The 26593-nt window shown below is 40.6% G+C and overlaps 2 protein-coding genes across 2 annotated transcripts in view; one reads left to right on the forward strand and one right to left on the reverse strand.

Moving 5' to 3' along the window:
• Positions 1–16371, forward strand: part of LCT (lactase) — a 79996-nt gene extending 63625 nt beyond the window's left edge. The window contains exons 12-17 of the mRNA XM_006834577.1: positions 3055–3257; positions 6235–6344; positions 7205–7339; positions 13554–13777; positions 14721–14945; positions 16154–16371. Of these exons, the coding sequence (XP_006834640.1) occupies positions 3055–3257; positions 6235–6344; positions 7205–7339; positions 13554–13777; positions 14721–14945; positions 16154–16371 (1115 nt within the window). The remainder of the gene's footprint in view (positions 1–3054; positions 3258–6234; positions 6345–7204; positions 7340–13553; positions 13778–14720; positions 14946–16153) is intronic.
• A 9451-nt stretch (positions 16372–25822) lies between these two features.
• The window catches only part of UBXN4 (UBX domain protein 4), a 60218-nt gene continuing 59447 nt past the window's right edge, over positions 25823–26593 (reverse strand). The window contains exon 13 of the mRNA XM_006834578.1: positions 25823–26304. Within this exon, the coding sequence (XP_006834641.1) occupies positions 26166–26304 (139 nt within the window). The 3' untranslated portion in view covers positions 25823–26165. The remainder of the gene's footprint in view (positions 26305–26593) is intronic.

A 26593-nucleotide genomic window follows, 5' to 3' on the forward strand; every position in this document is an offset into this window, starting at 1 on the left:
TAATCCATGTTGAGTTGGTTTTTATTTAAGGTGTGAGGTGAAGGTCTTGTTTCAATCTTTTGCATATTGCTTTCTAGTTCTGGCAGCACCATCTATTGAAGAGACTGTCACTTCCCCATGTGATATATTTAGGTGTTTTGTCAAAAATCAGTTGGCTGGGGCTACAAAGGCAAGAAGTGACTGGCTTACAAGTTTTCAAGAGGGAACCTAGATCCAGAGGGTTTGGAGGAAGGTAGAATCTCCAGTGAGTAGTATTCAATCTGACTAGGCAGGGCTGATGCAATGAAATGCAGATGGGTCTCTTGTGATACAATAGTGGATAATTGTTATCAGGACTGATTGTGAGGATTGGAAATGTAAAGGTAGATGTTTTATAGTAAGAAGGGGAGTGATTAACTTTTCAGTCTAGGAGCGGAAGTCCCTGGGATCATCAAGGGAGAAGAGCGGAGAGCAAGACCCTACCTAGAGAGGCAGTGATGACTGAAATGGAGCCAGAGATGACGTGGAGCGATGGAGCAGCTGGAGACTTTAGATCCAGAGAGGCAGAGGGGCTGTGTGCTGAAGACCTGGGGGTACGGGGGAAGGATTGCAGGGTATATCTTTTGGTTGGTTGATGATGCATGGAGAGGATTGTAACCATGAAAAAAAAACAAAAAACATTTTGTTTTGACCACTGTAGCTGTGTAGTAAATTTTGAAGTCAGGGAGTGAGAGGTTTCCAACCTTATTCTTCTTAAGCAGTGCTTTGCTTATCCTGGGTCTCTTTCCTTTCCATATGAAGTTTGTAATTGTTTTTTTTCCATTTCTTTGAAGAATGTTGTTGGAATCTGGATTGGGATTGCATTATATGTGTAAATTGCTTTGGGCAGTATTGACACTTTCACAATGTTAAGTCTTCCTATCCAGGAGCATGGTACATTCTTCCATTTATGGAGGTCTCTTTTGGTTTCTTGTAGTAGTGTTTTGTAGTTTTCTTTGTATAAGTCCTTTATTTCTCTGGTTACATTTACTCCTAGATATTTCATCCTGTGTGTGGCTCCCTTGTAATTCTTGAAAGATATGAATTGATTCCTGTCATTTGGCTTTGTACTTTTTTTGTGGTGCTGCTGGTTTCTTTGTTCCATGTAATTGTCTATGCTGAATTCATTGTTTTCCCGAGCTGCCCTCAGGATTTTTTCCTTGTCTTTGATTTTGGAGATTTTCTTTGGAGATCTATCCTTTTTGGGGTTCCTTGAGCTTCTTGAATTCTTACCTTCTCTTCTTTCATGATGTTAGGGAAATTTTATTCCAACAATTTTTTGACTTTCTTTTCTTTTTTTTTTTTTTGGTATCATCCTTTTCTACAATTGCAGTCCTCTTCATTGTGTCCCACACGAATCTTAGGCTTTCTTTGGATTTTTTTCATTCTTTTTTTCTGATTATTCTTCTATCTTATCAATACCAAGATGTTTTTCTTCAAGCTAAACAATTTGTGCTTCAATTAGTCAAACCTGCTCCTTTGCCCTTTCAATGTATTGTACATTTCTGAAATCTTAGTGTTCATTTGCTAGACTTCTCTTTGCTGATTAACAGTTTCCCATCCTATTTTGTTTGTTCTTGTAGTGTTTTCCTGTTTTCTTCCTTGTTTTCCTTGACCATTCTTTCAGTCATTTGAGATACCTACGTATCATTCATTTGAATTATTTTACAGGTACTTCCAGTGTCTTTTTTTCCTGTAGCTCTGCCTCTTGGTCACTTTGTCTTGTTTCTTTGTGTGAACAGAATTGATCTTTTGCTTCCAAGATTTTGTGGTGTTGTATTTGTATTAAGTTGGTGATTGTATGTTGGCGTATTCTTAGCACTCACCAACTACTTTCTGGTGGGTGTGATTAGGGGCTGGAAGTATGGGCACCATTCTCTCTTCGCAGTTGATGCAACTCGTTTTAGGATGCTGGGTTAGTCTGGTCTTTTTGATCAGGTGTATAGCAACTGGTATTGGCTCTTGTGCAGTGGATGGGATTGTAGAGAGTATGGTTATGGCTGGGCTGTATGGGCATGGTTGTCCCGTTGGGTGAGGCAAGAAGAGAAAACACACACAAGAGAGAAGCAGGGAGGGAAGCAGGCAACCACTGAAAACATGACAACCAAAATAAAAAGAGTAAGAGGTAAAAAAATAAAGTTTTTACACAATTTAAGAAAAAAATAAGAGACAAAAAGGAAAAGAACTCAAAACTCTTAGGGAAAAAGATGAGTGAAAAGGGAAAGTAGTAAAGAAACGAGTTAGTAAAAGAAGAGAGAGATAAAAAGTGTGAAGCAGCAGCAGTTGGTATAGAAAAACAGAAAAAAAAACAACAAAAAACAGAACGAATAAAATCAAGGGTAGGTAGAGGGAGGAAGAAGAGGAAGAATCAATAAACAAATGAAAACAGTGAAAGAACAAACCAGGGGCAGGTGCCAGGCCTAGAGAGGAGAAAATTCTGGTGTCTCCTGCCAGTAAAGCACCTCACATGGTGGGTGGGCAAGGGATGAGACAGGGGCGATCCAGTCCTAGATGTAGGTCCTGTAGGGCTAGGTGTTATCAGTTCTGGGCACCAAATCTGAAAGTAGTTTATGCAGACCCCATAGCAATTGGGGGATCAGTGTATTTCTGTCCCAGAGGGTAGCCAAAGAAGAGAGAACCTGCTAGTCTATGGCTAGCCAGAAGAAGCTCTGTAGGTCTGGAGTAGGCCACACCTGATCCCAGGTGCCAGGGTTGGTGCTGCTGATACCCACACATTTTTATATGCTTCCAGCAGGAGATCCACTGGGAGTGGACACAAGTCGGGGCTGTCTATGTCTGTGGTCATCAGGGTAGTTCACATGCATTCATTCATTTTCATCTCACAAGGGCTCTGCATTGACTGTTGTACCAAAATGCCGAATTATTTGTCCAAACTTATTCAACCAGCCAAGAAAAGATGGAGCAAGCTTTTCATTTTAGTCCTCTTACCTCTTTTCTCCAAATGAATAGTAGACATCTGCAGTAACCCTCTAAGTCACATTCATTCTCTAATGACATCCATGTGTGTGTTTCTAGGAATCTCCTTTCGGCCTGGCACTGCACCCTACATTGTTGGCCACAACTTAATAAAGGCTCATGCTGAGGCCTGGCATCTGTATAATGACAAGTACCGTGCCACACAAGGTGGCATCATTTCCATCACCATCAACAGTGACTGGGCTGAGCCCAGAAACCCTTCCAACCAGGAGGATGTGGAGGCAGCCAGGAGATATGTTCAGGTTTGTTTTTCTTTTGGGAACTATTTTTACTCTCACTCACCTCTTTTACCCTTTATCACAGTCTAATGGAAATAAAATTAGATTGTAAATCAAAGATTTAGAATTTAGACCCTGTTTTGCTATTACCTATTTCATGAGCTTGGGAAAATTACCTAACTTTTTGTACTTTATTTTTCTCATCTGTGATATGGATTTGCCTTACTCACCTTACAAGTAGGCTCTGATGAAAGTGATTTAAATTCTCTGAGGCTAAATTTCCTTTAAGCCTTATTAAGTCATTTATGTATGTAATCCTTACTGGATGTAACATGGCTTTACAACTAATTAATAGATGCCATCTCTTTAATCTTTCTGGGTTGACTATGGTATGTACTAGAGCTGGGATGCAATGCCATGCTTCACCTCTAGGTGTCACCATCTCAGTTTATGTACTCCAACTTAAGAATTTCTTAGGAAGACCTGGTGACACAGTGGGTACGTACTTCATTGCTAATTTACAGGCTAGTGATTTGAACCCACCAGCTGCACCATGAGAGGTAGATGTGGCTACTCATAATGAGCCCTGTATAGGGTTTTCAAGAGGTGGTTAGTGGGCTTTAACTGCCGTCTTAGCAGTCCAGGTTACAGCCTTGGAAACCCTATTGGTCAGTTCTACCCTGTAGAATAAACACTGGACTATGAACCACAAGGTTAGTGGTTTGAGTCCATCAACCACTCCACTGGAGAAAGATGAGGCTTTCTGTTCCTGCAAATATTTACAGCCTTGAAAACCTACTATGAGTCAGAACCAACCCAATGGCACTTAACAACTCTGTCCTATACTTACTCTATGAGTAAGAAACTAGTCAACAATAGGTTTGGTTTTGGGTTCAAGAATTTCTTAAGTTGGGGCTTCGTTGTTGTCAGGTGCCATTGCACTGGTTCTGACTCCTAGTGACCCTCTACCAAACAGAAGGGAACTGCCAGTCCTGTGCCATCCTCCATTCATTGCTGTTTGAGCCCATTGTTGTAGCCATGTATCAATCCATCTTGTTGGAGGGTCTTCCTCTTTTTCTCTTGACTCTCAACTAAGCATAATGTTCTTCTCCAGAGACATTCTGAATGTTCAAAGTAAGGGAGATGAAGTTTTGCTAGCTTTGGTTTTAAGCTTTGTTGTTGTTAAGTACCGTGGAGTGGGTTCTGACTCATAGTGACCCTGTATAGGGTTTCAGAGGCTGTAGCCTCTGGGAACAGAGGGCCTCATTTTTCTCCCATGGAACAGCTGGTAGTTTCGAACTGCTGACCTTGTGGTTCACAGCCCGATTTGTAACCACTATGCTACCAGAGCTCCTTTAGGGTCTCTGAAATCCATTGTTGTTAAGTGCTATCCAGACAGTTCTGACTCATAGTAACCCTGTATAGGGTTTCCAGGGAGCTGCTGGTGGGTTTGAGCTGCTGACTTTGTGGTTCGCAGTCCAGTGCTGATCCTACAGCACCACAGTGCCCCTAATTTTCCAATTCCATAACTGTAGTGTAAGGACATATGTATTTTGGTCTAGGGATTTTGCCCCATTGCTGCTTTCTAGGAAGTAGAGACACATGTAAGCAGTAAGCAAGATGACCCATCCTTATTTCCATCTGAGTTCCTGACAAGAGGGACTGAAGAGTGACCTTCATTCATGGCACAGCTTGTCCCTGGCTCCTGCCTCTGAAAGGGTAAACATGTGCCCATATTTTAGCCTCAGGAAAAAAAGGCAAAGACCCCTCCAGATGGCTCCACTTTGGGGAATGTGGTGGAGCCTGACTGACTTCATTTCAGCTCACTGAACTCGTGAAGTAGAATAATGATTTGTTTTGCTGAAATCAAACTCCCAAACCTCAAGAGATGTTAGACTGCATATTAGATTAGACCACTTATTGGTAAACTGTAGTACTTCAGCCCAGGACTATGATCAAGCACATTGCTTTCTTAAAATCTGATTCTACAAGAATATCTGATTTGTCATGTTAGAGCATATTTAAACCTCTTTACAGGGAGCATACATTCCAAATCTCATTTCTAATTTTGAAATGGAAGCCTGCCCCCACCCCACATTTTAGGCATCAGATAACAAGTGAGGGAAAGATTTGAAGAGGTAGAAGTTCCTCAAATCCATAGCATCATAGTGTTTGGTTGACATGTAAGGATGACCTACCCAATTGCTATCCAGTGAATTCTGATTCATGGGGACACCATGTATGTTAGAACTGTACTCCATAGGGTTTTCCATGATTGATTTTTCTGAAATAGATTACAAGGCCTTTCTTCCAAGACACTTCTTGGTGGACTCAAACCTTTCAACGAACTATTTGTACCACCCAGGAACTCCAAAATGACTTCTTGTTGTTAGGTGCCGTCGGATTGACTCCACCGCAAAGTGACCCTTTACATAATAGAATGAAATACTGCCTGGATGATGGATGACTTAGACCTCCTTAAAGAAAATAGATGGCAGAGTTTCCCACTTTGGAGCTGTGAATCCAAAGCCCACATTGAAGGATTATCCTTTGCCTGTCCAGGCAGTCAAGAAAGCCTAATAAATCACTCCTTCCCAGAAAGTTCTGCTTGATCCATAGGTATTTCGAAAGGAAAAAACAGGCCATTAATTTTAAAAAGTCTTCTCTTATAGCACTTGCCCTATAGTGAAATGGAATCAAGGGCCTGCCGACTGATGTTTCTCCCTCCTCTTCTGCGGGTAGCCCAGTATGTGACACTTCTAAGGGCAGCATTTACTGAGCACCAGAACCCGTGCTCAACTCCCTTCTCCCCTCAAGGTGTGAAATGATGGGGAGAACACAGCCTGGCTGAGTTGAGATTGTAGCTAAGGAAACAAACCCCAGTGAAGACACCCATCAGGCACTCAGGCATGGAGGACATGAGAGTTTAAGACAGTTTCTGATCAGGGATGGTGTTGCCTCTTGGTATGCCCACTTGACTGTCCCCCAACCCCACCTGCAGTTTATGGGAGGCTGGTTTGCACATCCGATCTTCAAGAATGGAGATTACAACGAGGTGATGAAGACGCGGATCCGTGCCAGGAGCTTGGCCGCAGGCCTCAGCAAGTCACGGTAAGTTCCTGTGCCCACCCTCAGCCAGGAGAGCAGCAGGGCAGTCCCGTCTGTGGTCCCAGACGGAAATTCCTGGACAGACAGTGGAGGCAGAGAGGCACGTCTCAGGCAAGTAACCTTGCACATGAGCTCCTCACTTGTGTAAAGCCCAGGACCTGGCACTACTTGACAAAGACAGTGAGGGAGAGAGGTTGTTAGGCTTTTATTCTTCAAAACATCAGATCATCTTTCCTAAGGGCCCCCATCTCTTAGCAACCCTGCTGTTTCACTCCGAGGACAAATTCATCAGCTCTGCCTTATACACATAGATAGCCATGTCTGGGCCCGCTGGGTGCTGTTAGTTGTTTGGCTAGTAGGTTATTTGGACCATTTCCTTACTTCACCCCTCTTCCTACCAAGGAAGTAATAGCAACATCAACAATATTTATCTTTTATTGAGAGTTTTAGTTCTACTTTAAAGACAAGTAAGTGGAGGCACAAAGATTAGGGCAAGGTCACTCAGCAATTAAGTGATGGAGATTTGAAACCTGGCAGTCTGACTCCAACGCCCACACTCTGGGTTTGAGTGATCTGAGATTAGCCTTGTGTGTGGAAGGGGACAAGTGACAGTCCCACAGTGACACACCCAGTTCTAAAGTGGCTCAAATGAACCAAATCAGGTAGAGTAAAAGGAGTTCAGAAGATAAAAATTCGTAACACATCCTTGGGTCTTTCCCCCAAACATCCCTGTGTAGCTCAGCTGTGAGGGTTTAAAATAGCTACCACCTTTACAGCACACATCTTGGCCCTCTAGTTCGGAGTCCTGCCCCACCGCACCCCATTCTTAAAGTCCCACACACTGAATGACTCATTCTCCCCAGGCTCCCTGAATTTACTGAGAGTGAGAAGCGGAGGATCAATGGAACCTATGACTTTCTGGGATTCAATCACTACACCACTATCCTGGCCTACAACCTCAACTATGATTCTTGGATCTCTTCCTTTGATGCAGACAGGTAAGCCTGCCATCCAGGCACCCCCCCCACCCCCACCCCATCCCACTAGTCATCTGTGGAGAAGACAGCCTTCTCCGCTGGCCCAGCTCTTTCATTGAGGTCTGCAAAGCCGGGGCTGTCTCCTGCTGTCCTACATTCCACTTTGCAAGATGACTGCCATCTCCTGAGCTGCCAAATACAGTTTCTACCATTTGAGAGTACAACAAGGTGCTTCTTCCCTGCATTTTTAAGTGCCAAATTTATTTCACATATCAGATATATTTCAATCAAAAGAACATTAAGGGTTTTTTTTCCCTCTTTGAGGGAAAAGGTTCAACTATTACTTCTGTAGTACATGAGTATGTTCATGGTAGGAACATTAGAAAACAGGAATAGGAATTTTTGTGTACAGCATTTCAGATGTATTTCTATGCATTGAGCTGTTGTTGCTGTTAAGTGCTGTCACATGGGTTCCAACTCAAAGCGACACTGTATAGGGTTTCCAAGGGACAGCTGGTAGGTTTGAACTGCCAACCTTGTGGTTCACAGTCCAGTGCTGATCCTACAGTGCCACACCAGGCGTCAAAAGAAGTCTAGACATGGCTCTTCAGGGTAAGCACTGGGCTGCAATGTGCAAGGTTAGTGGTTCAAACCCAACAGCTTGGAAACACCATACAGGGTTGCTACAACTGAGAACCGACTCGACAGCACTTAACACAACAACAGCCCAGATTCTCAGCTGTAGTTGATGAAGTGAACCACCAAGATGTTCGAGACCTACAACTGGAAGCCAACCAAAGAAATCACTTGGGCTGAAACTGAACAGTACTGGTTGAGAGGAAGAAAGAGTTCAAGGTCAATGGAGCTGTGACTCTCCTGTGTCATGGCAGCACCAAAGTGGAGGTTATCCAGATCTACCTGGTAGAACAAAGATGATTCCTGGAAAACCCATGATTTCCAGCTAGAAATTAATGAAAACTACCACATATAAGGGGTCCTGGTGTAGCACTGTATGATAAGCATTGGACTGCTGCCTGCAAGATCAGTGGTTCAAACAAACCCACCAGCTACTCCTTAGAAATCCTATACAGAGTTGAACTATGAGTTGGAACCGACTTGAACCATATAAATTAATTGAGAAGGAAATGACCCCAGATAGTGTCTTTGTCACACACACCATGCCATCCCTCTACAGTAAAGAACTGAAACAGAGACAGATGAAATTTGGAAACCCAGAATAGCAAATGGAAGGATGAAGAATTAGATCAAACACTGAAAGGAAAGACAAATTGAATGAAAACAGCAAGTGAGGAGACTCACCAACTGGATGCTGCCTGCCACTGGCCCAGCGCAGACGACCATCTTGAAATAGAATGAACAGCATGCCAGTGTGAGGAGCACAGAAGGCAGCTTCACAAAATCTTTAACAGGAAATAGAGAGCGAGTCTAGACAAACCTGGGGCAAAGCTAGAGAATGTGAACTGGATTGAAGGAGGGAAAGTGAAGAAAGGTGAGCGAGAAGCTTAGGGATCCAGGCAACCAGAAAATAGGAAGAGAACTCTCACCAGGCTCAGTCTGTTGGAGTGGAGGCTGCCTGAAGTGGCAGCTAGAGATCCCCCACATGACCAGAATCTGGGCAGCCTCCCCCCTCTGGCATTTGGCTAGGGCTGGGTCCTGACTGCTGCCTTTACTCTGTGGGAAGTGCCCTATGCCCACACCAGAAACTGAGGAAACATGCTCCCCCCCCCACCCTCGTAGGGAAGAACAGTGAGCCCCCTTCGCCCTACCCTAGCCTGCCAGTCTGCAGTGCACACTCCTCACCATCAGACCTATGAACGGAAGTTCACGTTCCCCCAGCCTGTCCCCATAGCACACACTACTTCCATGCCATTAATGGGACCTGTAGCCAGAGGCTCGTGCCCACCCCTGCAGTATCCTTTCCCATGTGGTCAAACTTGTGACTAGAGGCTCACTAGTGCCCACTTGGACCACTGACTTGAGGTATGACTGCTGCCTCCCTTGACCCTGCCATCCCACCTGCCCATCAACTGGTGGTACAAGTTCCCATCTGACCTATGTACCCCATCCCTGACCATCCAACAGCAGGTAATGAGCACACATACCACCCAACCAGTGAGTAGCACAAGTACTCCTGCACCATGTCCTGGTGAGAGACAGAACACCTCTGACCTGATGAGCAGGAGGTACTAGTGCCCTCATCCAGTGTCTACCCGGCTGCAACAGCATTGCATCCCACACCCAGACTATCCCTGCAGGTCATCTGCACTCCCACTGAAACTCCTCGAAATGCCACGACTGACTGAAATGCCAATTTGTTCATCATGCACAGTGGGCCTAGTGGCTACATGTTGGGCTGCTAACTGCAAGGTCAAATTTCAAATGGACAAGCCACTAGATGGGAAAAAAGATGAGGCTTTCTGTTCCCATAAAGATTGACTGCCTTGGAAAACGACTCAACACACAAACACCAACTACTACTACCACCTCTTACAGAGATGTCCTGTCCTGATTACCACAGAACACACTAACCTAGTAGTAACCCAGAAGGACTTCATGGTCCCACAAAGACTACAAAAGAACCCTGACTACCCAACATCTGTATCCCAATAACAGGGAAGGATCTGTACCTCCACTCAGTCTGCCCAGGGAAGACATGAGCCTAACTACATGGGAGTGAGACCTACTCCACTAGTAAGGACTCAGCATTAAAGTCATACATAGACCAGAACCACAAAACAACAGTTAATATAAAGGAAGGGAGATATGATAAGGAGAAGAAACAAAGCTCTGGATACATCAAAACAAAATTTAAAAACCCAACACAAAACAAACATTCATACAATCAGTCAATATATAAATAAATACCTGTATATTGAACAATTAATCACAGAAGCTGGATTATATGAAGAAAAACACGGAATCAGGATTGGAAGAAGTCTCACTAACAACCTGCGATACGCAGATGATATAACCTTGCTTAATGAAAGTGAAGAGGACTTAAAATACTTACTGATGATCAAAGACCACATTTTTGGTATGGGTTGTACCTCAATGTAAAGAAAACAAAAATCCTTACCACAGAACCAGTAAATAATATCCATATAAATGGAGAAAAGATTGAAGTTGTCAATGACTTCATTTTGCTCAGATCTACCATCAACACTCAGAGAAGCAGCAGTCAAGAAATCAAATGATATATTGCATTAGGCAAACCTGTTGCACAAGACCTTTCTAAAGTGATGAAGAACAAAGATGTCAGTTTAAGGACTAAGGTGTGCTTGACCCAACCCAGGGTATTTTCATAACTTCATATGCATGCGAAAGTTGGACAGTAAATAAGGAAGACCATAGAAGAATTGATGGATATGAGTTATGGTGTTGGAAGAGAATGTTAAAGTACCATGGGCTGCCAAAAGAACAAACCAATGTGTGTTGGAAAAAGTACAGCCAGAGGGGTCCTTGAGAGCCAGGATGTCCACATTTTGTCTTTCATACTTCGGACATATTGTCAGGAGGGACCAGTCACTGGAGAAGGATACCATGTTTGGTAAGGTGGAGGCTCAGAGAAGAGGAAAACTCTGAACAAGATGGATAGGCAGAGTGGTGGCTCAAACATAATGATAGTGAGGCTGGCCCACGACCAGGCAAGCGTTTCATTCTGTTGTGCCACAGGGTCGCTATGAGTTGGTGTTGACTTGATGGCACCTAACAACAAATGTTTCAGAGTCAGACAATAATAAATCATATGAAGAAACAGAGTAAGATGATGTAAAAAAGTGAACAAACAATATAAAGAGACAGAAACCCTTCCTGAGGAAGAAATAGAATTACCTGATAAGAAATTCAAAAGACTCAGATATAGGAAAACACAGACAAAACTCTAGAATAATTCAGGAAAACAATGCAAGAACAGATGATTAGAAATTATACAAAACATGAACAATAAAACATCAGAAATAGATAATTCAGTGGAAAGACATAGAAGTAGAATTAATCAATGTAAGAAAAAATTCCATGAAATAGAGGACAAATCCCTTGCTATTAATATGTTTGAGGAACAACTAGATAAGGAAGAAAAATTAAGAAACTCTAAGAGTTATGTGGAACACTATAAAGGGGAAGAATTTACTTGTCACTGATGCAGACCTAGGATATATACTAATTAGAGGAATTACTAGGTCATACGGCTTTTCTATTTCCAACTTTTTAAGGCTGCACCATACCATTTTACAATCTCACCAGCAGTGTATGAGGGTTCCAGTCTCTTCACAACCTTGCCAGCATTTGTTGTTTTCTGTTGTTTTTCACTTTGCTATTAATGCTGAGATGAGATACATTGTTTTTTATTTGCATTGTTCTAATGGTAGCGTAGTGGTTACGAATCGGGCTGTGAGCCAAAGGTCAGCAGTTCGAAACTACCAGCGGTTCCGCAGGAGAAAGATGAGGCATTCTGCTCCTGTAAAGATTTACAGCCTCGGAAACCCTGTGCAGGGTCACTATGAGTCGACGGCACTTAACAACAACAACAATGGCTAATGAGGAGTCCTGATGTGGTGCTGTGGGTTAAAGCACCAGACTGCAAAGCCGTTTGAACTACAAGTTCGGCGGTTCAAGCTCATCAGCTGCTCCTTGGAAACCCTATACAGGGTCGTTATGGGTTGGAATCGACTAGATGACACTTGACAACAATGGCTAAGGAACGCATGCCTTTCTTCATATGTTTATTGCTGTCTGAATGTCTTAAGTGTCTCATCATGTCCTCTGCCCATTTTTAAATTGGATTGTCTTTTTTTTCTTGTTGTGGTGTTGTTTTCTGTAAATCTTGGAGATTAGTCCTTTGTCTAATATGTCATTGATAAAAAAAATTTTCCCAGTGTGTTCTCTTTCCATGGGCATAGATTGTGGATCTAAAATTTACTCAATGCTATATGTTGTTTGGTTTCTTCACTGTTGCTTTCATGGTCAATGATTGTAGGTCCAAGTAAAATGAAATCCTTAACAACTTCAGTCTTTTCTGTTTATCGTGATGCTGTTTTTGGTTTAGTTGTGAGGATGAGTTGTAACCTATATTGAAGTCTTTGATCATCAGTAAGTGCTTTAAATTGTCTTCACTATCAGCAAGGTTATGTCATCGACATATCACAGCTTATTAATGAATCCTCCTTCAAACATGATGCAGCATTCTTTTTCCAAGTAGTCCAGCTTCTCAGTTTATTTGCTCAGCCTTTATATTTAATAAGTATGGTGAAAGGATACAACCTTCACACATACCTTTCCTTATTTGAAACCATGCAGTGTCCCCTTGTTCCATCTGAAGGATGGAACAAGGTTTGGCATGAGCACAACTTAGTATAAAATATTCTGGAATTCCCATTCTTTGTAATGCTTCATAATTTGTTATGCTCCACAGAGTTGAATGCCCTTGCATAGTCAATAGGACACAGATATCTTTTTGGTATTCTCTGTTTTTAGCCAAAATCCATCAGCAGTGATAGTCCGCATTCCATGTCCTCTTCTGAATTTGCCTGAAATTTCTGGCAGATCCCTATCCATGTGCTGCAGCAGCAATTTAAAAATTATCTATAGCATTATTTAACTTGTGTGTACAACTATTATTCAATAGGTTCCATGTCCCATTTCATTGTAAGAAGCACAAATAGGCATGTCTTCTAAATTTCTTGGCATAAATGAGTGAGCACTTCCAGGTCACAGAATATTAATTGAGATGTTTAAATAAACTGACACACAGAATATTAATTGAGATGTTTCAATAAACTGATACAATGCTGGAAGCACTGACACAAATGAGAATCCCATATCTGATGCCCATGGCTGTACCTACAGCCTTTGTGTGGTGTTGACTAGACACAGGTAGACTCACAGGACCTGTTCCCTGAAGACATAGTCCTTGCATGCCACTGGAAGATTGTAGCTAGGGAAATCCAGAGCCTAACATCTACTGTGGTATGTATGTTCAAGAGAGCCCTTGAAAGAACAAAGGCTTAACTGGCTTTTTCAAACTTACACCAGCTTTGAGTGGTACAACTAGTAAAAAAAAACTTGGAGGCAAAAATACTCTTTGAGTTTAGTTAAGACACTCACCGGTAGACAAAAGCTAAAGTTTTCCCTAGTATAAATCATGTTTCATGTTTTGTCCTAAGGACCTCTTGCGAGTCACAAAACGAGACCTAATTTTAGATTTTTTAACTCCTAGGGGAGTTGCTTCCATCACAGACAGATCCTGGCCAGATTCTGGCTCCTTCTGGCTAAAGATGACACCTTTTGGCTTCAGGAGGATCCTAAACTGGTTAAAGGAGGAATACAACAACCCAGTGATTTATATAACGGAGAACGGAGTGTCTAAGCGGGGAGAAGCAGACCTCAATGACACTGCGAGGATCTACTACCTCCGCAGTTACATCAACGAGATGCTCAAAGGTATGGCAGGTATACTCTCCCTCTACGGCAGATGTAGATGCCTGCATTCGGTTAATACTGTACTCAGGAGCTGCTCCTGCATCCAATATTAGCTAGATTCACTCTACTACTGGGCATAGCCTTCTGTGTAGGTTACACTCTTGAGTTTTATTCCTCCTAAATGCAGCGAGCAAGCAAACTCACTTGACTGATATTAGCTAGACCTTAATTCCTGTTCTGAGTCATATGGTTCCCCCTTCTTGTCTCTAGACAACAGTGCTACCCGGGGCAGGGTTTGAACAGGGGCTAGTAGTAGTTGGGTGTTTGTAGCTCTTTTGTTTCCCAGGTGAAAAGTGTGAGATCTTAAAACTCAGCACAATTTGGGATGGGACTGTGAGAGTGAGGGAACAGTAAGTAATGAAGTGAGGAATGCATCAGCCACAGGAGACAGGAAAATCTATTCCTGCCCAGGTGGGCTACTAACCACAGGGTTGGCTGTTCAGACCCAGCAGCCGCTCAACAGGAGACAGATAAGCCTGTCTGCTCCCTTAACAACATAGTCTTGGAAACTCTACATAGGGTCACTATTAGTCGGAATCGACTTGATGACAGTGAGTTTGGTGTTTATTTATTCCTGCCAAAGGGTTTTCTATTAAAGACCACTTACTTTCTATCGTGAGGAGCATCTATGGACCAAGACCAACATCCTGAGATAGAGAGGAATTTAGATGACCAAGTGAGAGTACTTTAGATTCTTATTCAGGCTAGGTCTTTCTAGAAAGATGCCAGTAGCTCTGCAGCACCAGCCACAGAGAACAGTCGACAATTATATCTAATTACCACAAAACTCACCTGGATCTGGCAGATCAGGTGAAAAAGCTGTGGAGTGACACTGGCTTCAATAAGATGGGGAGAAATGTCATATATGACAAGCAAAGCTCATACCTGACCTCTGTTTGGACAGCTGTGCAGGATAAGGTGGACATCCGAGGATATACAGTTTGGAGTTTGATGGACAACTTGGAGTGGGCCACAGGCTTTGCCGAAAGGTTTGGGCTGCACTATGTGAACTTCAGTGACCCTTCTCTGTCAAGAATCCCCAGAGAATCCACCAAGCTCTTCGCCTCCATAACCCGGTGCAATGGTTTCCCTGACCCTGCTGCTGGGTCTCACCCATGTCTCCAGCCAGGTGAGAGGTAGCTCTAGGAGGGACTAAAGCCCTGGGACTTTTCCAGTATAAATTTTTCTGTTTTATTGCCTTCTTCCCTGCTTCTTCATTCCTCTTTTCATTCAGCCAATTCATTTCCTTTGAATGCTCAACACTGTGATGGAAGCAAGTACAATTGGAGTTAATGTCACCCCTAAGAACCAGAGCTCTGGTCTAGGACCTAATTGGTCTACCATCTCCTTCCAACTCTACTACTCATTCATTATGATCTTAGGCATAAGCAAATGATTAGGCAGTTACTAGGATCAAAGAAAATGATTGTGAAAGTACAGTGACTATCACAATGCAGGTACCTAAAATTTGCTGAAAGACTGAAAAATTATAATTTACTATACAAATATGAGACTGTTATAAAATTTAAATTTTATTCTAATTGGTGATCTCCCTGCCATCAAGTCAATTCTGACTTATGGAGACCCTATATAAGGTTTCCAAGGCTATAAATCTTTATGGGAGTGGCTGATTCGAACTGCTGACCTTATGGTAAAAGGTCTAGTGCTTACTCTGCAGCACCACCAGGGCTCCTCAGTTGCTAATTGTTATTGTTGGTAAGTGCTGTCGAGTTGCTTCTAGCTCATAGTGACCCTATAGGATTTCCAAGGCTTTGTGGGAACAGAAAGCCTCATTTTTTTCTCCCAGAGTGGCTGGTGGCCTTGAACCGCTGACTTTATAGTCCAGTGCTTGTCCTACAGAGTCACAGCACTCCCTCTAGAGCTGACAGATTTAACCTCATTCAGACAAACATAGGATACAGTGAAAGAGAATGTGCACTTTCACCCACAGCAGTGAACTTACTCTGAGTTCCAAACATCTATCTTGGAGTCCTAGTGTGATGCTGTAAAAGCACTAGGCTGCTAACCACTAAGTCAGTGGTTCAAAGCACTACCCACTCCATGGAAACCCTACACAGTGTCACTATGAGTGGGAACTGACTCAACAGCACTTAACACCTTGGCCTGAGCTCTGGTGGTACAGTGGTTAAGTGCTCGACTGTGGTTTGAATCTACCCGCCACTCTGTGGGAGAATGATGTGGCAGTTATACTCTATCCTAGGGTAGTGACTTGACAGCAGTGGGTTTTTAGCTTGGGCGTAATGTAGAAATACAAGTTATTTTAGACCCAACGTTGCATTGGTACTGTCTCACAGACCATAATTTGTTGTCTTCTAGATGCTGTTCCCACCATCAGTCCCATGAGCGAGGAGAAAGTTTGGTTCCTGGGACTAAAACTAGGAATGGCAGAAGCACAAACAGCTTTGTACATACTTTTTGCTCTTGTACTTTTTGGAGCTGGTACCGTGGCATTTCTGTCATACAAATCCTCTAAGTGTTCCAAGCAAAAGAAACAGCAAAGTCAACATGAATTGAGTCATTTCTCTTCCTTCTGATCTACTTCCCCAAATTCTATGATGTAGGTCTAGTTTGTGTGCCTATGTCACCCACAAAACTCCTTAAGATCTTATAATTCTGCCCATACTGGATTTCATCAAGGCCTTCTGCATTGTTAGAAATTACTTTGATCTAAAAGGATTTAAAGTCCCTGATTAAAATGGAAACATCTGCATCTTACCCCTGTATTGGAAATTCATTTGGGATGAGACGAGTCTGCAGGTGGCTCTTGTGGAAATGTGCAGGAACTAGTTTACTTACTGGTCTAAGAGCCACTTAACTGGGTCAGGTTATTGCAGACTGGTGGTTGTCATGTGCCACCAAGTTGATTCTGACTCATAGTAACTCTGTATAGGGTTTCTGAGGCTGTTAGTCTTTACAGGAGCAGAAAGTCTCATCTTTCTCCCAAGGAGCAGCTGGTAGGTTTGAACTACTGACCTTGCATTTAGCAGCTCAGCTTGTAATCCACTACACTACCAGCGCTCCTTTGTTGCAGATTAAATTTTAACGTAGACAATTATTAAGTGCTGTTGAGTTGATTCAAAGTAGACCACAGCAGTCCTTTTTAATAAAAAAATCAGTTCCAATGGATAGATGGGACTTCAATGTCTTCTCCTGAAAGTTCTTTATATTTCATACCTGTTTCTCAGAAAATAAAAATGGTAATGTGATCTTATGCTATCTCCAGGGTTGTCTCCTTGAAAAATTAGGTACAATGGAAGCTATGAAATCACACAGACATTTAGGAATTTTACAAAGCTTTCCCACTAAACCAAAGGGCAGAGACAGCACCCAAAGAAACCCCCACCGCTATGGAATCAATTCTGACTTACGTGATCCTTAATACAGAGAAGAACTTTCCCAAGGATGTAAATATTTCCAGGAGCAGACAGGGTTATCCTTCTTCTGAGGAACATCTGGTGGGTTTGAACTGCTGACCTTGTAATAGGCAACCCACTATTGAACTCACGGAGCCACTAGGACTTCTTGGAGATATCACAGCACAGAAAGGGATGAACTTTGAATTATGCGTTATTCCCTGCTCCCCACATAGCCTCTCTCCCAACCCCCCCCCCCAACACCTTTTATGTCCTTCTTGGCTTTCCACACCAATTGAACAACTTCTAAGAAGTGTAAGCATGGCTCATAAGGTCCATGCAATCTGCCTTTCATTTCTGATAGGTCTTGAATTGCAAAAAGTCCTGGGCCATATTTGTGTCTTTGCAAAAGCTACTACTTTCTAAAATGCCCTTTCTTCTGTAAATACCTTCAACTCTCAAACAATACACTGTATTTTTATGCAGAAAATGCCTGAGTTACAAGATTTTTGCAAACCACACACCCCTTAGACATTAGTTTCCTATGATTACATGTACTATGCACTTTCTCCTCTGCTTGTTAAGTGCCGTGGAGTTGGTTCTAACTCACAGCAACCAGGTATAAGGTTTCTGAGGAGCAGCTGGTGGGCTTTAACCGACAACCTTGTAGCTAGCAATCCAGTGCTTATTGTACAGCACCATTTTCAAAGCCTATCTGGCTTCCTCTACTAGTAGATAATCCTCTTACAGCCTGGCCACATTATACCAGAATTGTTTGCATGTTTCTCTGCTAGTCACTGCTTGAGACCACGTACCACGTCTCACTGTCTTTTGCAAGCATATTTTGGAGATAGAGTGCAAGGAAGCACACCTGCTCCTTTTTTGTGATTATCCATTCACAAGCATACCCAAAAGAGTAGTGGACCATAAAAGCATGTTTCTATGTATAACTGAGAAAGATGAGGCTTTCTACTCCCGTAAAGATTTACACCCTTGGAAACCCTGTACAGGGTCGCTATGGGTCGGACCCGACTCAATGGCACTTAACAACAACAAATGTATAACTGAGACAGGCTCAGTGTGATACTTAAAAACTTATTTGGCCCATATATTGTTTCTAGATATCTGGTAGAATATCCTTTTAAGAAAGAGTTGTTTTTTAACTAGTTTTAATAGAGTGAACTGCTTGAAAACTTCTGTTTCTTTTAAGAAACCCTTACCTGAATTGTAAGGTCTACGGCAAGTTCCTGTCAAAATAATCCACTCTTGTGGGTCCTAATCTAGCAGTATTTTTCTCCATCAATATACACAAACATATATATGTATATATACACACACAAACATCTGTCTTGTTAAAGACATTTCCTGGACATAGAATCATATGAAAATCTGTCAGTTATACCTAAATCTCAAAATTCAATGCAATTCAACATAAGTATCGATATGACTTTAGAAGAAACAATGGGCTCAAATATATCAAGATCTTTAAGACAGCATCATACTGGGCAACATGTTATTCTCTCCAACATAAAATCACTGGTTCAGAGCTGTCTTAGGACGACAACGATTCTTTTGGAGGAGAACAGACAAAATCATGTAAAAATTCATGTATTAAATAAACTTGAGACTAGCCAAGATAATTCTGGGGTAAAAGATATGAAAGTACATTGGTATAGCAGAGAATAAATCCACCTACGAACGGGAATGAAGTAACTGAAAAAAGTGGCAGGTCAAGTCCAGAGAAAGATACATTATTCCATAAATTGTGGTGGGTCAAGAAGTTAATTCTTGAGGATGTTAGCAATGGGTATGGGTGAGAAGAGCCCTTCACTGAATACTAGATTAAACATAAAAAATGAAACCATGAGAACAGTAGGGTGGTTCTTGTGTTGTTTTTTAAATTAAATTTTGAAAAGGAAAATTCTAAGCAACACTCAAAACCAAGAAGCTTTTAAGAAAAACACTGACAAATCTGACCACATAAATATTGTGGGAAAAGTACCATGAACATACTTGTCAGAAGACAGAGAAAATTATTTACAGCATCTGCTAGACAAAGGGTTAATTTTCTCAATATACATGGAATTCTTGTAAATCAATACAAAAACATGAACCACACACAATATTGACAAATAATACAAATAGCTAGTTCTCAGAAAACTCAAATGGCCAATATTAAATGATGCTCAAGTTCATTTATGATAAACATAATGAATATAAAATGCATACAATTCATCTATCAGATTGACAAAGATGACAATGTATAAAAGAGTGTTGGCAAGGAAGTGGGAAAATCAAGATTCTTCTACACTGTTGGTGGGAGTGTACTGCATACAGCCTTTGGAGGGGGCAACTGGACAGTATCTTTCATAATAAAAACAGTAAATGTCCTTTGCTTTTTCAAGTTAATGTATGAGTATAGTTTCAAAACTAAGATGGTAACTCCCCAAGAATGCTCATTGAACCAATCTTTGTATTAAGAAACAAAAAAGTTATAACAGCCTTAATGTACACCACCAGAGATCTGGATAACGGGTGCATTCCTAAAGCAGAATGCTATTCAGCCATTACCCTGAGGTAGCTATGTGTTGACAGGGAAAGATCTTCAAGGCTGAGTAAAAAAGCAAGATGCAGGTAGTATATATAATATGATCCCATTTATTTTAAAAATAAAGATTACATATTTGCTTATATATGCATAAAAGTTTGTGAATATTAGATAAGAAACTGTTAAAAGGTTATCTCTGGGGAATAACATGGAGGGTAAGAAGCCAGCAAGGAGACGTCATTTTCATTTTATGGCCTTCTGCACTGTTTTGAATTTTTTACAATTTACACTCATCACTAAAATATAAAATTGAGGAGGAATCCTCCTACTCACACATTTTGAACCCCTTTATTATGTATAATACTTAAGATTTATGACATCTTTGACTTTTCTCAAGGCTAACTGATTTGAGGTACTTGATATTTTTGTAAATGTATTTCTAATAGTTATCAGGGTCACACCCACTTGACATGTTTTTGGTTTGTTGTGATTCACCATATTTACTGAAACACAACAAACCATTACTTAAAATGAGGTTGCTGGAGACTTTTCTTTTTCAAGCTCACTGTTTTGACTAAAAAGTAGTATGATTATTATAGAAAATTGGGAAAACATGTAAAACTAAAATCACATATAATCACATAATATTTTGGTGTGTTCTTTTTTGTTTATATATTAATATGTAGTACTATCTGTATGTAAAATGTGTTTACAAAACTGAGATCATACTGTACCAACAACTCTGTATACTGCCTTGTCTTCCCCTATACACACAGTAGGTAGTCAAGAAAGGTATGTTAAATTGTTGAGCACTCTGGAAAGAAAATAAGGAAAACAAATGGTATATGGTAATACAATAGCCAAAAGATGAAATACTTGGGAATAAATGTATTCAGATAAACAAAAGACCTAAGCAACTAAACTTACAAAACACAAGAAACCAAAAGAGACCTACAGAAATGGAGGACTATATACTATGCTCATGGATATGAAGAGTCAACACTACCCAAAGTAATCTATAGATATAATGCTATCCCAACCCAGATTCCAACATCAGTCTGTAAAGAGATGGAAAACCAACCACTAACTTGATAGGGAAAGGAAAAAGACCCTGGATAAGCAAAGCATTATTAAAAAAAGAAGTACAAAATAGGAGGCCTCTCACTTCCCGGTCTCAAAAGCTACTACACTGCCACAACAGTCAAAACAGCCTGGTACTGGTACGACAAAAGACAGATAGATCAATGGAACGTAACTGAGAACTCAGAAGTAAATCCATCCATCTATGGTCAGTTGTTATTGAAGGACCCTCTGGGCAAATTATTAAATGATGCAGAAAGCATCAAAAGATGGAAGGAATACACAGAGTAACTATATCGAAAGGAAATAGTCATACGATAGGATGAATGTAAAACTAATGTCCTCCCATAAACTACCACATAATTCACAAAACATTAAATAAAAAGGAAATGGTCGATGTTCAACCATTTCAAGAGGTAACATATGATCAAGAGCCAATGATACTGAAGGAAGAAGTCCAAAGTGCATTGAAGGAACTGGCAAAGAACAAGGCACCAGGAAATAATGGAATAAAAATTGAAATCTTTCAAGAAAGTGAGGCAGCACTGGAGGCACTCACTCATCTATGCCAAGAAATTTGGAAGACAACTATCTGGCCAACTGATTGGAAGAGATACATATTTGTGCCCGTTCCAAAGAGAGGTGACCCAATGGAATGCCAAAATGATTGGACAATCTCTTTGATATCCCATGTGAGTAAAGTTTTACTAAAGGTAATACAGAAACGGCTGCAACCATAACAATGACAGATAACTTCCAGAGGTTCAAGCTGGATTCAGAAGAGGACATGGAACGAGGGTTTTCACTGCTGACATCAGATGGATCTTGGCTGAAAGTAGAGAATACCAGAAAGATGTTTGCCTGTGCTTTACTGACTACACAAAGGCTTTCGATTGTGTGGATCATGACAAGCTCTGGACAACACTGTGAAGTATGAGTATTCCGGAACACTTAATTATGCTCATGAGGAATCTGTATAAAGACCAAGAGGCAGTTGTTTGAACAGAGCACAGGAACAAAAAATGGTTTAAAATTAGGAAAGGTGTAAGATAGGGTTGTATTCTTTCACCATACTTATTCAACCTGTATACTGAGCAAATAACCCAAGAAGCTGGTTTTATGAAGAAAAACGTGGCATCAGGATTGGAGGAAGACTCACTCATTAACAACCTGCAACATACAGATGATACAACCTTGCTTGCTGAAAGTGAAGAGGACTTGAAACATTTACTGATGAAGATCAAGGAACACAGCCTTCGGTAAGGATTACATGTCAATGTAAAGAAAACAAAAACCCTCACCACTGGACCAATAAACAACATTCTTATCAATGGAGAAAAGACTGAGGTTATCCAAGATTTCATTTTTCTTCAATCAACCATCAACACTCACGCAAGCAGCAGTCAAGAAATGAGACAACGTATTGCATTAGGCAAATCTGCTGCACAAGACCTTTTTAAAGTGTTAAAGAGCAAAGATGTTAGCTTGGGGACTAAGATGCGCTTGACCCAAGCAAGCCATGGTATTTTCAATAACTTCACATGCATGTGAAAGTTGGACAGTGAATAAGAAGACTGTAGAAGAATCTATGCATTTGAGTTATGGTGTTGGAGAATATTGAAAGTGCCATGGGCTGTCAAAAGAGCCAACAGATCTGTGTTGGAAGAAGTACAGCCAGACTGCTCCTTGGAGGCCAGGATGGCCAGATTTTGTCTTTCATACTTCAGACATATTGTCAGGAGGGACCAGTCACTGGAGAAGGGTATCATGTTTGGTAAAGTGGAGGGTCAGAGAAAAAGAGGAAGACCCCCCAGCAAGATGGATTGGCAAGGTGGCAGCATCAATGGGCTCCAAGCGTGGCAACAATTGTGAGGTTGGCCCAGGACCAGGCAGTGTTTCACTCTGTTGTGCACAGGGTCACTATGAGTCAGTACCAATTCAATGGCACCTAACAACAACAACAACAATAAATGGTCAGTTGATCTTGGACAAAGGGCCAAAATGCATTAAATGGGGAAGAGACAGCCTCTTCAACAAATGGTACTGGCAAAATAGAAATCCATTTGCAGAAAAATGGAGCAAGACCCATATCTCACACCACATACACAAAGGAACTCAATGTGGATTTAAGATCTAAATGTAGAGCCTAAAACTATAAAAATCATCAATGGAAAAACAGGGACAAAATTAGGGGCTCTGTTACATGGCGTAAATACATTTTCAAAAATAACACAACACACAACAGCAGAAGACAAAATACATGACTGAGATCTCCTAAAAATTAGACACTTATGTGCATCAAAGGAATTCACCAAAAGAATAAAATGAGAACTCCCATACTAGGAAAAAAAATCTTGTCAATGACACATCAGACAAAGGACTACTCTCGAAAATTTACATACCACTTCAATGCCTCAACAAGATGACAAATAATCCAATTTAAAAATGGACAGAGGACATGAACAGATGCTTCACCAAAAAAGACATTCAGGCAGCCAACAAACATGAACAAATGCTCATTATCATTAGCCATTGTTGTTGTTAAATGTTGTCAAGTCGGTTCCGATTCATAATGACTGGGTATAGGGTTTCCAAAGAGTGACTGGTGAGTTTGAACTGCCGACCGACCTTTCGGTTCAAACCAACCTTGTGGTCCAGTGCATTATCCCAACAGTGTCACACCAGGACTCCCATCAGCCATTAAACAGATGCAAATCAAAAGAACAATCTTACTCCAGCATTAATAGTAGCAAAGTTAAAGCAAAAAAACCAGAAAACAACAAATGCTAGTTGGGTGTGGAGAGATACCTTCCTACACTGCTGGTGGGACTATAAAATGGTATAACTACTGTGGAAAACAGTGTGGTTGGTGCTTTCTCAAAAAGTTGAAATAGGAATACCATAAGCCAGTGATTCCTCTACTTGATATGTATCCTCAAGGAATAATAGCTGTGACAGAAATGATACATTCACACCGTGTTCACTGCGAAATCGTCATGGGTTAAAGAGCTGGGCTGCAAAGTTGGTTTGAACTGCAAGGTCAGTGGTTCAAGCTCATCAGCTACTCCTTGGAAACCCTATACAGGGTCACTATGAGTCAGAACTGACTCAATGGCACTTAACAACAACATGTTCACTGCAGCATTATTTACAACAGCAAAAATATGGAGGCAATCTAAATGTTAATTTGGTATACACAACACTGAAGAATGATGATGGATCTGCAAAATACCACACAACACGGTAGAACCTGGATGACACTGTTCTGAGTGAAATTAGTCAATCACAAAAGGACACATATTATATAGGACCACTGTAGTAAAAATTTAAGAAAATATTTTCTTGCTAAATGAAACATTCTATAATAGTTACTGGGCTAGAGAGTACACGCATGTTAACATGGGTTATGGGGCAGAAGGAGGTTGGCAGAACAAAGATGAAGGCAGAGGAGACACAGGGAGGAATGCAAGAATGAAAGGAAATCCTTTCTGATGGAAAAGGCTGCAACCAAGTATATGATTTGTGGAATGTAATACTGATATACTTTGTAAACCTTCACTCAATTTACAATTAAACGTTAAAAAAAACAAAACTTGAGTTGTTGAATTAGTACAGTTAGTCTCTGATTTATAATATATTTGAGCTACAACGAACCGCACATGACCTGTTTTTCTGGTACCTGTTGTTACTAATATGCACTACGTCATCATTCTTAGATATTCACTTGTAGATGTTAAAAAATCAGATTCATATAGAAACTAACAATAAAAGGCCATATTGAATATTTAATTTTTTAAAAAGGTACCCGACTTACATGAGAACCAACTAAGATTTCATTGTTGAAACAAAGCTGCAGTCATAAGTTGGGAACTATGTGTATTGTACAATTTCTCATCAAAAACTATTTAATTATTTCTGTAGAAGGCATGTTAGATGGTTTCCAGTTCTTAAGTAAAATTAATAATAATGCTTAATGAATATCTTTATATCTAAACAATGTCTGCATTTATGATCAGTACTTAGAAAAAATATTGGATCAAAAAGTATGAAATATTTAGGATTTGTGATAAACACTGTTTTCAGAAAGACTGGACCAGTTTTTACTTCTACCAACAAACAGCATAGCCTTTCTTACTCTTTCCTTGTCAACACTATTACCATTTACAAAAGTCATTGTTATTTCATAGCTGAAAAACACAAAGCCTAGTTTCCATGGAAATTTCATCTTCTCATGACAAAAGTCAGTGTATTTCTTTTTAGATTGGAATGCTATCTTCCAACCTAAAAACAGGTTATAAGAAAAGCTGTGAAGTTTGCTCTTTTTTAAAAAACTTCATTAGTTTTCAGGTCTCCATTATCAAAACCAGATGGGCAAAGTAGCATATAAGTCACATTAAGAATCTCTTTTAATCTTTAAGCAAGATTTAACAAGTAAAAGGCATGTCTTTTTATTTCTTGTCTTGCTTTAAATGCTTGAAGCTTGACTATTGAGGGTGCAATTTTAGTATAAAAGTTTAAGAAAAATAGTTTGTGGACTAGCAATTGCTTTGCATCTAATGAGAACAAAGATCATTAACACTAAGCAAACAAAATGATGCCTCAATGAATTTAGGAGAGACAGAAACAAAACATCAATGTATGCCAGAAATTTTCTCCCCTCAGTGATATTTAAGGTAAAGTAGTCAGCTACTTTCCTGAGAAACTTCTAGTCCAGGACTATCCAAAGTGAAAAAAAAATCAGAGACAAATGACCTCAACAAAGCTTTGTGCAACAAAAAACTGCTAGGATAACAAAACTCAAAGTAAAGATAAGATCATTCTAATTTTTTGGAAAAGACTTTTTATTCAATGTTTAAGTAAGATTAAAAACTACAAGATTTTGCTTGCAGATGATGAGGGAAGAGAAAAGTTAAATTATTATCTGATTGGCTCATTAAAATGCTCTGACCCAAAGTCAAATTATTCGGTGACTTGCCAGTTACTCTGTGTGACTTTAAGAGTTCTGGAGCTTAACACCTCTAAACAAAGCTTGTCATCTGAAAGCATGGGGCTAATGGGTAAGAAATACTGAATAAGAAAGCCTATGAAGGGAGATTATCAAACCTTTAGATTCTTTTAGGCTTCTAGTAGTTAGCATTTCCAAGAACCTAGCAGCCAGTTATTTTATCTCTTGACTTTTCAGAGTTAGACAACTTTAACCCACATCTACTACTGCACTAAGCAGGAATAAAAAGACACTTTGTAGATCAGTTAGAAAACAAAAAGCAGTACCACTTCTCCAGTAAAATTTTAGTTGAATTAAATCATAAGAGAAACAATGATTATTGCATATATTATACTTATTGCACTACATTTGTTGCGTAGAATTTCCATTCCAAGTGTTGTTTTCATCTTCACCATCATCCTGAGTCCTCAATCTGTATATCTTGCCCTCCTTTTTAAAGTCTTCCGCGCGTTTCTCTAGCACTCTTTTTCTGACTGGATCCCTAATATAACAAAAGAGGGAGAAAAAGGATGAGAACAGGAGCCATACAAAGCTGCTCCCTTGGTATTGCCAGGGAGTCCTTGTGCAGAGTGGTTAAAGCACTAAACTGCTAATCTCCAGCCGCTCTATGAGGGAAGGATGTGGGAGGTGACTTCTGTAAAGATTTGTAGCCTTGGAAAACCTGTGGGGCAGTTTTACTATATCCTACAGAGTTGCTATGAGTCACAATCAACTCAAAAGCAACAAGTTTGTTTTGGTTTAAAGTAGGGAAAGCCCACGGAAGACAATTT

This window comes from Chrysochloris asiatica, unplaced genomic scaffold, assembly GCF_000296735.1.
Source record: "Chrysochloris asiatica unplaced genomic scaffold, ChrAsi1.0 scaffold00012, whole genome shotgun sequence".
In the NCBI taxonomy this organism is placed as follows: domain Eukaryota; kingdom Metazoa; phylum Chordata; class Mammalia; order Afrosoricida; family Chrysochloridae; genus Chrysochloris; species Chrysochloris asiatica.